Here is a 13,594-nt window from a genome sequence, read left to right as displayed (position 1 = left end):
CCACTGCCGCTATATTATCTATGACGAAAATCCGAGTCAAAGGTCACTTCGGCTTGACCACAAGATCAATAAATTATGTGTCAATAAATAGATGTATAAATAAATTTCTTCATTCTTTAATTTGTGAATACTCGAAAGATGGTAGAAATGCTCGAACCCATTATCGAAATCCCAAACATTTCTCATATACCAAGATCGAGGCTTTATTTACTCATTAGCAAGTAGTAGTTGGCAAAGTTTTGAAATCCGTTCCGGAGACCATTCCGGTCGAGGCACTGGAACGGAATATTTCGGTATCGGTACGTTTCGGTGTACCGTTTCGGGATTAATTATATATTATATATAAATATTTATATGTATATATAAACTAACAATTAATCAAATAAATACATATATATATAAGTGTGTGATATGTATATGTGTATATATATAGAAGAATTAAATATTTATAAAATGAATATATATTGAAAAAAATCATAAACTTGAGTTAAGACACAAAAATAAAGGAAAAAAAATTAAAGAATAGATAGATTATTAAAAGTAACAATACTTCTAGTGCACGGAAAGAGGTATTTGAATTCTAAAAGTACAATTTTATTCATTATTTTTCAACTTATTTACAAGAGAGTTTTTTTTTTTTTTCTTTTTTTTTTTTTTTTTTGGGACCGGAATTACTATTCCGGCTGGAATACTGGAATTCCGGCCGGAATTGACCGGAACGGCCGGAATTTGACCGGAACGGCCGGAATTTGATCCGGAACGGAATAGACACCTATTCAGTTCCGGTCACTATTCCGGCATGAAAAATTCTGATCATTCCGACCGGAACGGAACGGTTTTAAAACCTTGGTAGTTGGAGACCGAATTAAAAATATCCAAAATAACGTTAATTGAGTAATCTCTTGGTTTAATGTCGACGTAATACTCATGTCATGATTTTGTCCAAACATCGTAAGAGTCCAAGGACTCTTTATTGTCTTTGAATCCTCCACCATATATTACTCATCCTTTACCCGACGCTCTCTACAGCTTTAATAATGACTACTTTTTGACGTGAATCATGGCGAGCTCGTTATAACTTTAAGGATAGTGATAGCTTACTTCTCTATTGCTATTTATTTATTACTTAAATATATTATAAATTTTTTTATTTTTATTTTATTTTCTTTTAATTATTTTTTTCAAATTCTTAATCATTAAAAAAAATTTAAAAAAATATATAACTTTACTAATACTCACTTCCTTAATCATTAAGTAAAATAAAAAATTAAATATAAAAAAAGTAATAAATGAGTTATAGTGAGATAGTAAGTATATCATTTTTTTAATTTTAATAAGAAAAATTCTATGTGCAGTCATTTTTATGTACTATTTTGTGCACTCCAGTGATATGATTGGTTGGATATTAAAAAAAATTAATCTAGCTAATCATATCAGTGAAGTGCACAAAAAATACGCAAAAGTGACTGTATATAGCATTACGCTTTTAATAATGACTATTTTTTGACGTGATCATGGCGAGCTCCCTACAACTTTAATACTTACTACTTTTTGACGTGATAATGGCGAGCAAATTCATTACTATATATATATATATATATATATATATATATATATATAAAGAGATTACATGAGAACTAGAAGGGCTTAGGGGAAGATGAAAGTGAAATCCCATTTTTGCTTTTTGCAGAGGAAGGGGGTGTTTGGAAACAAATCAGATTGAATATAAAATTTTCAAAATTTTTAATAATTTTTTTTATTAAATATCAATAAAACAAAAAATACCGTTCAATTTTTTTTATTTAATTGTTATCCAAATACAAAGATCAATCCATCTTTTATAAATTTCAAAACAAAATATAAAAATTAATACAACTTTATCAATCTTCAAAATAAAGATAATATTAAATAAATATATTCAAATAATTTTTTAACATTATAATATTTATAAAAAAAAAATTAAATCTCTCATTTTTCAAAACCCAATAAAACATTTTACTCAAATATTTTACTACTCGAAATAAAACTCTTTGGAAACACTGCATTCAAAAGATTCTTGAGTATTTTTTGCTTGAATTTGGTTGTTATCTCCCATCATAATGGCAGGGTTAATGATCATTGATGTTATAAGTTGGTCACGTTGAGTACTTTTTTGTTTTTGTTTGTTTTTATGAGAGAGAGAGAGAGAGAGAGAGAGAGAGAGAGAGAGAGAGAGAGAGAGAGAGAGAGAGAGAGAGGGCCATCAGGACATGTAAGGCATGAATTTCGTTTGCATGCATGATTAAACCAAAGCTCCATATATATTGATTATTCTTTTAATATCCCAAGTGCAGATGGAATAATGTGCTTGGTTTAGTACTTAAATCTATTTAATTATACTTAAATTAAAGTGTTTGATGCAAAAATAAATAAATAAATAAAGACCCTATCATTCTCTTTAGAATAACTTTAGTTGTATAATTACAATAGCAGTATATATGTTTTGTGGCGATCGTTGGAATCCAAACGAGTTAACATCTTGTTTTGGTATGGCATATGGATTGAATTTGGAGCCCTTAAGTTTTTTTTTATCGAACCCTAATATTTAGTTTGGTTGTTAGAATGTAGCGAAATTAATTCAGTTTAGTCTAATTTTAAGTTGAGTCTATATATATATCATCCAAACACAAGACTCTCACATTACTAAATGCATCTAAATTCAAAACCTTCTTATACGTGGGATTTAGAACTTTTTTCAACTTATCATCTCTTTACACGTGAGAGTTACAATATTTTTCAATTTTTCATAAATAATACTAAACTCATCTTAACATCTAAACATATCTTAGATGGTCTCACAGAACTCACTCCACAATTTCAACTCATTACTATTCATAAAAAATTGAATTCAACTCAACTCAATTCAATATCTAAATACAACCTAAAGAATAAATTGCTGAGACTTACCATTTAACTTTTAATTATCCGTAGGAAAAGTGGCTTGACTTCCTTAGTCAAGAAGCCATTTTCTTTTTTTTTTTTCCCTCTACGCTTGCATTTTTGTAGGAAAGTAGCTTGGCTTGCATTTTTTCTTTGCAGTAAATGGAAGCACGTTTTGCAACCCAACAAAACAGAAACACTCCTTGTTGCAAGACTTGGTTTGTGTACACCTAACTTAAAGTTTGTCATATTTTGTGCAATCGAGTGATTAATTTGAGTGTTTCCTTGTGTTAAAAAAGATACAAAACGATAGTACGTTTATTAAATATATTTATCAAATGTGATTATTTATATAATTTTATTTATTTTTTTTAATTATTAAGAAAGTGATTATTATTAAATTTATATATATATATTTTTTTAATGATTAAGGATGTTTATAAAATACTTAAAGAAAAATAAAAATTAAAAATTAGAAAAAAAAACTCACTTATATTAGTGTACACATTTGATAGTCATCCTACTATTATCCTAAAAAAATATACGAATAGTCAATTGAATGCTTTCTCTCTAATGAGATTACGAGGCTTGGGTGTATCGGGGCGTTGGATTTGAGTGATTTGTTATCACTCTTATGTATTCATTTTTTATTAGTGAATTCTTTTGAAATCGTCTCCGTCAGTAAATATAAATTATTCTTCAGATCGAACTACTTAAATCTTGATATTTTGTGTGATTGCTTAAATTTGTTTATTATTTTTTTCTATTTCTTGACCAGCCTAAAATCTTCATTTGTTACAATATTGCCAATCATTTAATATTACATTAAGATATAATGAAAATTTTATTAAAAAGATAATGAATAGCATTTTCTTGTAACGATATTAAAATAAGAGCACTGCTACAAAGCAACCCCACACCCAACACACCAGTGTAAAATAGAAGAGGGTAAAATAGTAAATTCACATTTTTTAATGGTGTGAAAAAGTGTGAGACTGCTGTGTGTATTTTCTTTTAAAATAATAGTGTGCTCTTGGTGAATATCTTTAAAATTAAAAAAGAAAATTATCGTAAACCTATCTTGAAAAGAGATTAAGACCCGGTTTAGATATAATAAGTGTTTTATCTTATCTCGTCTCGTCTCATCATTACAAATTTTTAAAATTTTTACACAAAATATAATAAATATGAATTCAACTTTTTTAAATTTTAAAATAATAATAATATTAAAAATAATATTCTAATAATATTTTATTTGATTCTCATCTCAATTCATTTTATCTCAACTTACTATCCAAACAACACCTAATCCATCTGTCAACTACTTCAAATTTATGAAAGTTTGGTCTATGTTAGTTAACAATATAAAAATCCAGGTATTTAGCCCAGCTAAAAAGAAATTAAACTGCTGTTTAGCTTTAGCAGCGGTTGCGACCGCTCTGTTGTAATAAACCTAGAGTGACGGTTTTAGGACTGATCTCGATTCTCCTACAAAACTTACCGCCGCAACAGATATCGACTGTAAAGAAACTACAGCACAGTTGAACGAAAATTAAATAAATTCTCTTCTTCTCTTTTTTCTATGGGGATTTTGCTACAGCGATAGTTATCTAACTCTTAATTAAGGGTAAGTTTTGAATCCAATTCTTATTGAAACTGAACCGTTGAACTTGTAATACATGTCCCATAACAGGACACAAAGAATACGTATTCCTTATTAAACGAGTTCGATTTCAAACTCAAACCAAATTAATTACCTTAAAGAGGTGGAAACTCTAGGGACTAGGACTCTTTACCTGATCAAAAGAACTACGGAAAACCAAGAAACTTGTGAGACAGGAGGCTTGCATGTCAGTTAAAATTGTTGTTAAACCCCAAATGCAAACATTTATAAGCAAGTGCTAAAAGGGTGATCACTTGTATGTCATCAAAGTGTAAGAAAAATATATATCATGCCATTTTTCTATCTCCTATAGGAAAGCATTTGGGGTTCCAAAGCCAGCTCCATCTGCAGCAGCAAAGTCATAATTACCTTTGGTATTCAAGTCAAATTGTATCAGACCACGTTCTACCTCGAGTTTAGCATCCTTGTGTTCTCCTCCTCCTCCTCCTCCCTCTCCCTCGCAATAGTTTTGGATGGTTGAACCATTGGCCTTTCTATAAATGTCATTCATCTCTAGCATGCGTTCTTTTCTCTCTTCTTCATTCATATTCTCCATGAGGTTGGATAGAGCTGAATTGAAGTCGTTTAACTGAGCTCTTGCTGCTTCTACACTACCTGGGGAGAGACTCTTTTGCGCTTTCTCCAATATAACTTGCAAGTACTTTCCCTGGGCCTCTATTCTCATCTGCAGCTTCCTCTGTACCTATTGGTAGAAAGAAACTGATACTTAGGCTCTTCATATAACATGCATGACTTGCCAAAATTAGTTATGATTGAGCAAAAGATGATGAGGGATTGATCAAAAACTTCGTAGCAAAACTGCCCAACAGAGATATACCTCAAGCTGCTCTTGTAATCTTTTCTGAACTTCGAGCTGATGCTTGAGCGCTTCTGCAAGTGGGATTTCTCTGTTTTGTTTGCAGCATTAATTACTCATTATCAAGTGGGGTAGTATGAAAGAAAGTCACAAGATGAATCTAAAATGATAAAAGTTCTAGAAATGGGAAATGGGCACTTCAGCAGTATGAATTTCTGTTTCATTAATTCTGATTTCAATAGCTCAGACAAGGAGGCTCAAAAGGAACAAAAAGGAACAAGTAAAAGAAAGTGTAGTTAAAGAGCAACCTTATCTAACTCTCTATCTTTCTGTCCAACATTCATTTTTATTTTAGGCTTTTTGATCAACATGTTGAATCATTTAATAGCAACTCTATTTTGGCAAGTCCAATGTGTGAAGTTTTCTTTCTTTAGTTTTTTGGCTACAGACTAGCCAAATTAGCTAGTTTTAGCGATACAGATCTAGCAACCGGTGTCTAAGTAAGTCAAGCACTGATTGAAAGGGAAAAACACATTTGGCACCCATGTGTTACCATATGTTTTCAATTTTCACCCTATACTATCAAAACTCGTAATTTACATCCTTGGTAGTTAGCGCACCAATTAAGATCTAAGCATAAAGATGGATGAAAAATTGGACATATGGAATAATCTAACGGTCAGATCTTCACCAATGATGCAAATTATCAAAATTCAGGGGTATAGTGTACAAATTGCCAGTTTTGAGAATTTATGGTGCAAATTGAGAAAGTGATAATAGTTTATGGATACAAAATGTAATTTTGGATTAAAAGTACAGAAACCAGACACCTAATTACTTAAAACTTCAATTACCATTTCTGACAATGGTACAAAACCGATAGATGTGAGATTAATGATATGTGGCATACCCTTGTTCATTATCACTTCTTGAAGAATTGGTACTAGTCCCCAAGGAGTGATTACTGAAATGTACATAGGTGCTCCCTAAAATTCAGAAAGGAAACTGAATTAGGATGGAGAATTTTGGAGCTAAAATGAAAAAGAAACAAACAAATAAAATAAAATAAAATGCAAAGCACAAACCAGTTTACTTAAGAAAGGTTCTGTGCAGAAAAGATTATTGGCAGAAATTAAGCTGATTGCCTATGGACAAGTCCTCAATTTTAATTCATCCTAGGATCGGAGTACTGGTACTTGTGATTTTCTTAAACATCATATTTTGAATGGACTCACCACTGCTCTCTTTGGCTTGTTCTGTAGTATTTTGTCTCAGCGACTGCTGTCCAAGTCTGTATTTCTGCATATAGATTATCTTCATAGGGTTACATTCATGTCCAATAAGACCAAAAATGTCGTAGATGAGATCTAGAGAATCAACTAAAAGATTTAAACCCAGAACTTGATACTCCCTCTTACATTCTGCAAAAGGGCGGTCCCATATAGGATTTAGTGGAAACAAGGAGAGAGGAGAGGTATTCGTAGCTACCTGTAAATGACTCTTCAGATGGTATAGTGTCAAGCCCTTCATGCCCATCAACCTCAGCACAGACTTCGGAGTTGCTTCTGAAAAAGAAGAGGGGGGAAATCTCAGCCTTAACTTCGCAAGAGAAAGTGGAAAGGTTTGGTTAATTTACATCGAAGTGGTACGGCTGTGAATTTGTAATGGATGCACCAGAAGATTTGAGACAGCCAATGCAAAGTTCGTTCTTTTACATAGTTCGGATCAATAAAATGAAAGACACGTCAAGTGTTGTCTTTAAAAATGCTACGAGTTTTTGATGGATAGGAGGAGGAAATGGACGATGTACGGGAATTGAATCATTGAGCAATTATGGCCTCAAGAAACTAAAAATAAAACATTTAAATGAAAAAATAAAACTTGGGAAAATAAAAGCAACAAAAAGGGTAGAGTATAGTTTTAGGAAGAAAACATACTATCGGGGCCACCAAGTTTAGTGACAGCATCGACAAAGCGGTCGTGCAGAGCAGCCGTCCACCTTAGCCTCGGCTTCGGGTCTCTCGTCATCACCACCCCATCCTCATACGGATATCTGCCGCTTCCACCTCCGTAATTCCTCTCCATCGCCGCCTGCACCACCCCCAGCAGCAGCAGTACCCGCTAACCAATCACAACCGATAACTATATCAACCCAATTCCTTTACTGGGAAAGCAAATTCGAATTCCAGCTTTTTCTTTCCCGTTTATCCACTCAGATAGGCCCCATTGACTTTAACGAAGAAGAAACCAAAAAAGAAGAGCGTAAAGATGAAAGAGGTGTGTGCACACCGAGCGAGATCAGTAAAGATCATGTATTAATCTATTAATATTGTTGAAAGCGACAATATAATCTGATATTTCAAAGGAAATCAAGCATATTGGTAGTAACAAGAGATGGAGATCATCATAACACAGTTTTGTTTGTGTAAATATAGAATGGGATAAAAGGCAGAGAAGTGGGAAAATCAGATTCCACAAAATGCTGTGTGTAAGAAGCAAAAAAGCAGTGCTTTGTTTTGTTTCAACTTGTGTTGATTATTATAGACAGAAATGATTTGTTCCCCCCCCCCCCCCCCCCCCCCCCCCTTTTCAAATAATGGATGAATGAATGAACATGTAGAGGAAAGCTCGGAAAAGGAATCTGAAGCGACATGACAGCATCATACATTGAATATAGTGGAAACCATTACTGTATGCGTATGCTCTTCTTTTTTTCCTACCATGCATCGAACTAATGCTAGTTGGGACAAATGGAAAAAGTCGAGATGACACGTGGATGCCAGCGTGGAATATTCGCCGGGGAACAAGGGAGAAAAAAATATTCGAAGGATGACGTGGCACGTGGCAAAAGGTCAAGGCACATGTGGGGAGGGTTGTGGGAATGGTCATTAGTCCACGAAAGGAGGACACGTTTCGGTATTTCCGTAAGGGACGGCCTTTTTTGGAGGTGACGGCAGAATATTCCCGCTTCGGGCCTCTGTCAAGTTGGGGTGTCCGCGTCTGTTTGTGAGTCACCCTCCATCACCTCCTTCCTCTTATCTTCTAATTTTTTTTTTTTTTTTAATTTTAATTGTTTATGGGCATCCTTTTGGTTTAGATTGTGGATTACAGTAATGTATCATTCTGTACAAATCTTTTAGGTTATTAAAAAAATGGTAATAATGTCAACGGAAGCACACAGAATGACGGAAAGGGAATCTGAACCAATTTCTGCACAAGTTCTGTCCCCTTTTTCTTTCAAATTTTATTTTGTTTTCGCAAGCGTAATCTACAGCAATTCATCTGCATTTTGTGTCCCACCTTACAATGCATCTGGACTTTGGACAGCTCAAGACTTTCCCATTTTGGACTGTGCCGAGCTCCATTGACAAACATAGGAATAAGAGAAACCCCCACCATTAGCACAACAAGGAGCATAAAGACAACCACAGAGGTAGGGAATAAAGCTCAACACAGTTAATAATGGTCCGATACAAAGACTTGGATTTTGAATGTAACAAGGAGAAAGAGACCTTTCATTGATAGACCACGGCTGCTTGGTGTAGCGATCATTGGCCAGTTCTACATAGTGCCCAGATTAGCTCACATATGATTCATCACCCATTCACTTAGACTGCAACAATTAGGGTTGTGAAACAGACCAAAATTATGCTGCTTGCGCGTCTGACTTGTTGGTATGCTTATTTATACCTCCTTTTCTGGACTAGAGAAACATTTGTTGATACAATCCACGGGGATACAAAAGGAGGAGGTGAATGATCCCTAAAAACACCCAATACCAGTAAAGGTAGTATTGAGAAGCTCAAGCTAGACAACCTTTGAAACCTTTTCTTAGGGCATTTTCGTCCAAGTTTCTTCCTATGAACACCAGTTTGTTCATCCTCTTCTCGTCCGGTCCCCATGCTTTGCCTGGGCAGCCATCCAACGTAGAATGCACCCCCTGAAAGGTCATGGCACCGTGGCAGGACAAAATTAGAAAATAGCAATATAAGCTAGCTATGATCAACAATATCACAGATGTAACATCCACATCATAAGAAAACAACAGTAAGAAGAGTAATGGAAGTACCTGAAAAACGTAACGGTGATCAGAACCACTAACAGACAAGATACCCTTCATTCTGTACAAGTCCTCACCTTTTTCTTCTATCAGCCTTTCGAGCCAATCATCAACCTGGAACAGCCACAACAATGGTTATACAGGTCAAATAGCTTACTCAATTCTGCCCTATGACATGGAGTGACCAACCAGATCTCTATTATCCTAGATAATGTTTCTCAAGGGCCCACCCAAGGTTACCAACAGGACCTAAAATAGGCTAGAGAACAACTCAAGCTAGAATCTAAATAGCCAAAAAAAAAAAAAACAGAACCACTGGATCAAGAAAATGATAATGTTAAGTACCTCATCAAGATCAAGAGTTCCTTCATAAACAATACTGACACTAGAGACAGCAGAATCATGTGTATGATTGTGATGATGTCCTTCCTGGTGTTCTGCAATAATCACAACCAAAATGAGATTCAAAAGAAACCGAATGAAAACAGTTTGGAGGAGTTGTCCGTATGTCAAAAAAAAAAAGTCATCTGCACCTCATTTTGATATACAGGGAGGTGCAGAAATAAAATTAGATCCAGTCATTCAAATTCCAAATATTTTACTATCAACGCCTTTAACTCTTTTCCTTTAAACTATATCACCTATGACCAACTCAAAAATTAAGAACAGGGAGGGCAGAAAAAGATAATGAAAACGGGACAAAATCTATATATATATGGGAAAGAAATATAGAGGGCACTACCATGTCCAGTTTCATGTCGATGGATCGCAGAACAGGAACTATCCACATGAACTTCAGATTCAATTCTGCAAAAACAGGTCCTTTGACATATCAACAGAGAGAGGTTTCTATCATGCAGCTTGAAATGCAAACATACATTAGAAAGTTCCCATCATACCACTTGAAGTACTAATATGCATTAGAGTTTTGCTAGTGCTAAGTAGTAAGTACACACACACACAAGGAAAGGGGGAGAGAGACGGGGGAGTAAAGAAAACAAATAATATAAAAAATAAAATAAAATACAAGATTTGACTACAGGCAGAAACAGATTATAGATTATAACCTTTCAAGATCATAACCTCCAACTCCCAAAACAAAATCCATGTCAACGGATCCAAATTTAGCTAGCTTAATTGGTGCAATCCCATTGATATGCTGATAACAATGCACCAAAATACAAAAGTTGTTAGACCATGATAACACAATGTAAAAAATATAAACAGATTCAATAAAACATGAAGTCACTAGAGAAAAAATAATGCCAATCTGGTAATTTCAATCAAGTGAAGAGCATGAAATTACTCTGAAAGGCTTCATAAATTTTGTTTTACTATGGAATTCCATACACAAACATTTTGGTCTACTGAGTTACATATGTAGATTTTGATCTAGGTTGGGGAAGGATCAATCTATACCAGATCCACCCAGCCATCTCTATACATCTTCTCTTCTGTATCTATACCTTGATTTTTGCAGTCAATATCTGCAACTCAGCCTCACTGACCAAATCGATCTGCCAAAACCAAAATAAAAAACTTTAAAAAATAATGAGGATTGTCCAGGAATTTGGAATATTAAAGTAGCACAACACAATGAGATGGAGATTAACAGAAAGATTAGAACCGCAGCATTTCAAGGTAATAGATTGAAATTCACCTTGTTCAAAATAATACGATCTGCATAGGCGACTTGTTCTATTGCCTCATTCACCACAAATCTCGGTTTGACTTCATTCAGATGTTGCATGGCATGCTTGGAATCAACCAAAGTAACAACTCCATCTAGTTTCACATAACGTGAAACCAGTTCATCAGTAAAGAACGTTTCTATGACAGGAGCTGGCTTCGCAAGGCCTGCAAAAAAGATTTCACGAATGATAAGTTTTCCCTTCCTTCTTCTTATCTGTTATAAGTTTTATTTTTGTTCTTCTCCAGTTTTCCTTATGATTTGGACAAATAAGGTTGAGACTTATAATTCAAGATCCATATCCCTATAAATCATTTTTGAATTCTACTAGAACTTAAAAAAGAGCAAAAAAGAGCTCGACCCCCCCCCCCCCTCCTCCCCCCTTTTCCTCCCTTGTGCAGGTAGGAACTGAGATCTTGCACCAAAAAAGGTATTAACATGTTATACCTGTTGTTTCTATAACAATATGATCAAATTTGTCTCGTTTTTCCTTGGCCAACTTTAAAAGCATTTTTACAAGATCTCCCCGCACAGTGCAGCATAGGCAGCCATTATTAACCATGACAATGTCTTCAGACACAGAGGAATGGCTAGCAACCAATGATCCATCAATATCCACTTCACCAAACTGCATTGACAGTATCAGATTATTTAATAAATACAGAACCACCGTCCCACTCTATGCCAAAAACTGTTCCACCCCTAGCAGGAGCTGAAAGAAAGCAAAAGAGGCCTGCAAAAATGCTAAAATATATCCAAACCAATAACACAATACAAAAAATTTAATACCGCCAGAGTCAAAGCATACGTGTGTTGTACGAATTAGGCACTTTAGCCATCTAGAAGCAACACATATATGTATTATTTCCGTGTGAAACTATGCGTGCTTGGTGATTTAGCATCCTATCAACTCTGAATCAAACAAAAACCAATAATCTAAAAGATCCGAGAAAAGCTTGTTTATAATGGGTAACATACTGATTCATCCATAATCCATATAAAAAGAGTTTGATAATTTGAAATTTAAACTAGACATCCAGAAAACAGTTTTATTCTACTTTATTCAACTTTAAGTAAAAGAATTGACAAATCATCTCATATTCTAGGCAGTCTTTTTCTTTTTCCTTTTTGGAAATCAAAAAAATTTACTAAGCAATATGACAAATCTAAAGAAAGGAACTATACAATTGGTTTCCCTGAAATTACTATTAGATTTAAGGAAAAAAATCTACAAAAGAAAGAATGGTATTGCTACCACAAGCAATAATGCATACTCACTTCACAAAGATGAACAGAAATAATAGGAAATTTGATTCGCCAAAGGGTATTTTATAACTTGAAAATAAGATTAAAAAATAAAAAAAATAAAAAAGCAGCAGTTCATTATTACAATGCGAAGAAAACTTTCAGTACCTCATTCTCTATGACAGCAATTCTCTTGCCATGCTGAGATGTAAGAATATGATTCAGGAGAGTTGTCTGCATTGTATGGCATCACACAATTTGAATAAATACAACAACAGAAAAAGAAAAAAAAAATAACCGGCAGTTCTTTTGTTGAAAAGATATTACCATCAAAGACCCCTACTTTTTATTCCAAATTCACTGTTTTGAGATTTTATTCCGAGAAAATATATTGAACTGAACTTACCACTGTGCGTAAATGAGCTACAGGAAAGACAGAAGATTCGTCATTACCTTAATTGACCATTGCTTACACAAAATTTTCAAATTCAATCTTCAAGACATTAAGGCCAGAGCGAACTCGCGGCCAAACTTGACATAGGAAATGAAAAACCAAGAGGCTAGAGTTCATCCTTCTGACTAAAAGTTCAACAAAAAACGAACCTTTCCGGAACCGAGAAAACCGGTGAGCACGGTGGCTGAAACGCGGTTATCGAGAGTGAGTGAAGAAGCACCGACCTCATCAAGATTGTAGCTTGGGGCAGAGACCAAGCCCCTAGAGTTTCTGGGATGAGAGTTGTCGAAGCCACGGGAACTGAATTTCCGGGAAGCGAACGAGTGATGAAGGTTTCTGAGGAATTGGGAAACAGGCGGGGAATCGTGGAAGCAGGGTCGTAGTAGTTGGTAGAGGTTTTTAGCCGATGTTCTTGAAGTTAAGAACATGGTGACCATTTTCGGAGGGGAAAAGGTGTTCAAGAGTGTAGAAAAATGGGAATCCTAAAACCCTAGAGAGACTTTGAAAACCCCGGATATTTATACCACGACGCACTTATCTCTTGCAATACAGTAGCACAGGACCCAAATTAAAGAGAAGTGCCAAGCCCATCAAATTTCACAAAATACTCTCATAAATTCAGGTAACTTTTTTATCTACTAAGTTGAATCTAATCTTCTAATAAAAATAATTTATTATTTAAAATATTAAATCAAATCACGCTAATTTATAAATTTACATTGATAAAAAAAAAATTATGTCCAAAA

The 13,594-nt window shown here is 34.5% G+C and overlaps 2 protein-coding genes across 4 annotated transcripts; both read right to left on the bottom strand.

The window, feature by feature from the left end:
• Window positions 1-4,770: 4,770 nt before the first annotated feature.
• On the bottom strand, window positions 4,771-7,963 carry LOC122289661 (myb family transcription factor PHL11). Of its 2 annotated transcripts, none has more exons than XM_043096849.1 (6): window positions 7,337-7,963; window positions 6,888-6,964; window positions 6,635-6,698; window positions 6,310-6,385; window positions 5,421-5,490; window positions 4,771-5,285 (listed from the first exon to the last, which is right to left on the bottom strand). In XM_043096849.1, exons 1-6 carry the CDS (start codon window positions 7,482-7,484, stop codon window positions 4,890-4,892), a joined length of 831 nt encoding a protein of 276 aa, XP_042952783.1. In that variant the 5' UTR covers window positions 7,485-7,963; the 3' UTR covers window positions 4,771-4,889. The 2 variants fall into 2 exon arrangements, with proteins under 2 accessions (XP_042952783.1, XP_042952785.1); XM_043096851.1 differs by having other exon boundaries at window positions 7,340-7,963.
• Window positions 7,964-8,582: 619 nt separating this feature from the next.
• Window positions 8,583-13,375, bottom strand: LOC122289660 (P-loop guanosine triphosphatase YjiA-like). 2 transcript variants are annotated; one of them, XM_043096847.1, is made up of 10 exons: window positions 12,998-13,374; window positions 12,563-12,628; window positions 11,597-11,777; window positions 11,120-11,316; window positions 10,926-10,976; window positions 10,527-10,618; window positions 10,202-10,266; window positions 9,805-9,896; window positions 9,469-9,573; window positions 8,583-9,339 (listed from the first exon to the last, which is right to left on the bottom strand). In XM_043096847.1, exons 1-10 carry the CDS (start codon window positions 13,283-13,285, stop codon window positions 9,202-9,204), a joined length of 1,275 nt encoding a protein of 424 aa, XP_042952781.1. In that variant the 5' UTR covers window positions 13,286-13,374; the 3' UTR covers window positions 8,583-9,201. The 2 variants fall into 2 exon arrangements, with proteins under 2 accessions (XP_042952781.1, XP_042952782.1); XM_043096848.1 differs by lacking the exon at window positions 12,563-12,628 and having other exon boundaries at window positions 12,998-13,375.
• Window positions 13,376-13,594: the final 219 nt, after the last annotated feature.

The sequence above is a fragment of the Carya illinoinensis genome, chromosome 12 (genome assembly GCF_018687715.1).
Source record: "Carya illinoinensis cultivar Pawnee chromosome 12, C.illinoinensisPawnee_v1, whole genome shotgun sequence".
Taxonomy (NCBI): Eukaryota; Viridiplantae; Streptophyta; class Magnoliopsida; order Fagales; family Juglandaceae; genus Carya; species Carya illinoinensis.
This window is presented reverse-complemented; position numbering and strand designations above follow the sequence as displayed.

Coding starts and splice junctions, on each gene's coding strand:
- LOC122289661 (XM_043096849.1), bottom strand. CDS start 7,484: ATGGAGAGGAATTACGGAGGTGGAAGCGGCAGATATCCGTATGAGGAT. Junction 6,965..7,336: donor TAAACTTGGTGGCCCCGATA/GTATGTTTTCTT, acceptor CTTCTTTTTCAG/AAGCAACTCCGAAGTCTGTG. Junction 5,286..5,420: donor GATTACAAGAGCAGCTTGAG/GTATATCTCTGT, acceptor TTCTACCAATAG/GTACAGAGGAAGCTGCAGAT.
- LOC122289660 (XM_043096847.1), bottom strand. CDS start 13,285: ATGGTCACCATGTTCTTAACTTCAAGAACATCGGCTAAAAACCTCTAC. Junction 10,619..10,925: donor TATTGACTGCAAAAATCAAG/GTATAGATACAG, acceptor CATTGTTATCAG/CATATCAATGGGATTGCACC. Junction 9,574..9,804: donor GAACTCTTGATCTTGATGAG/GTACTTAACATT, acceptor TGGCTGTTCCAG/GTTGATGATTGGCTCGAAAG.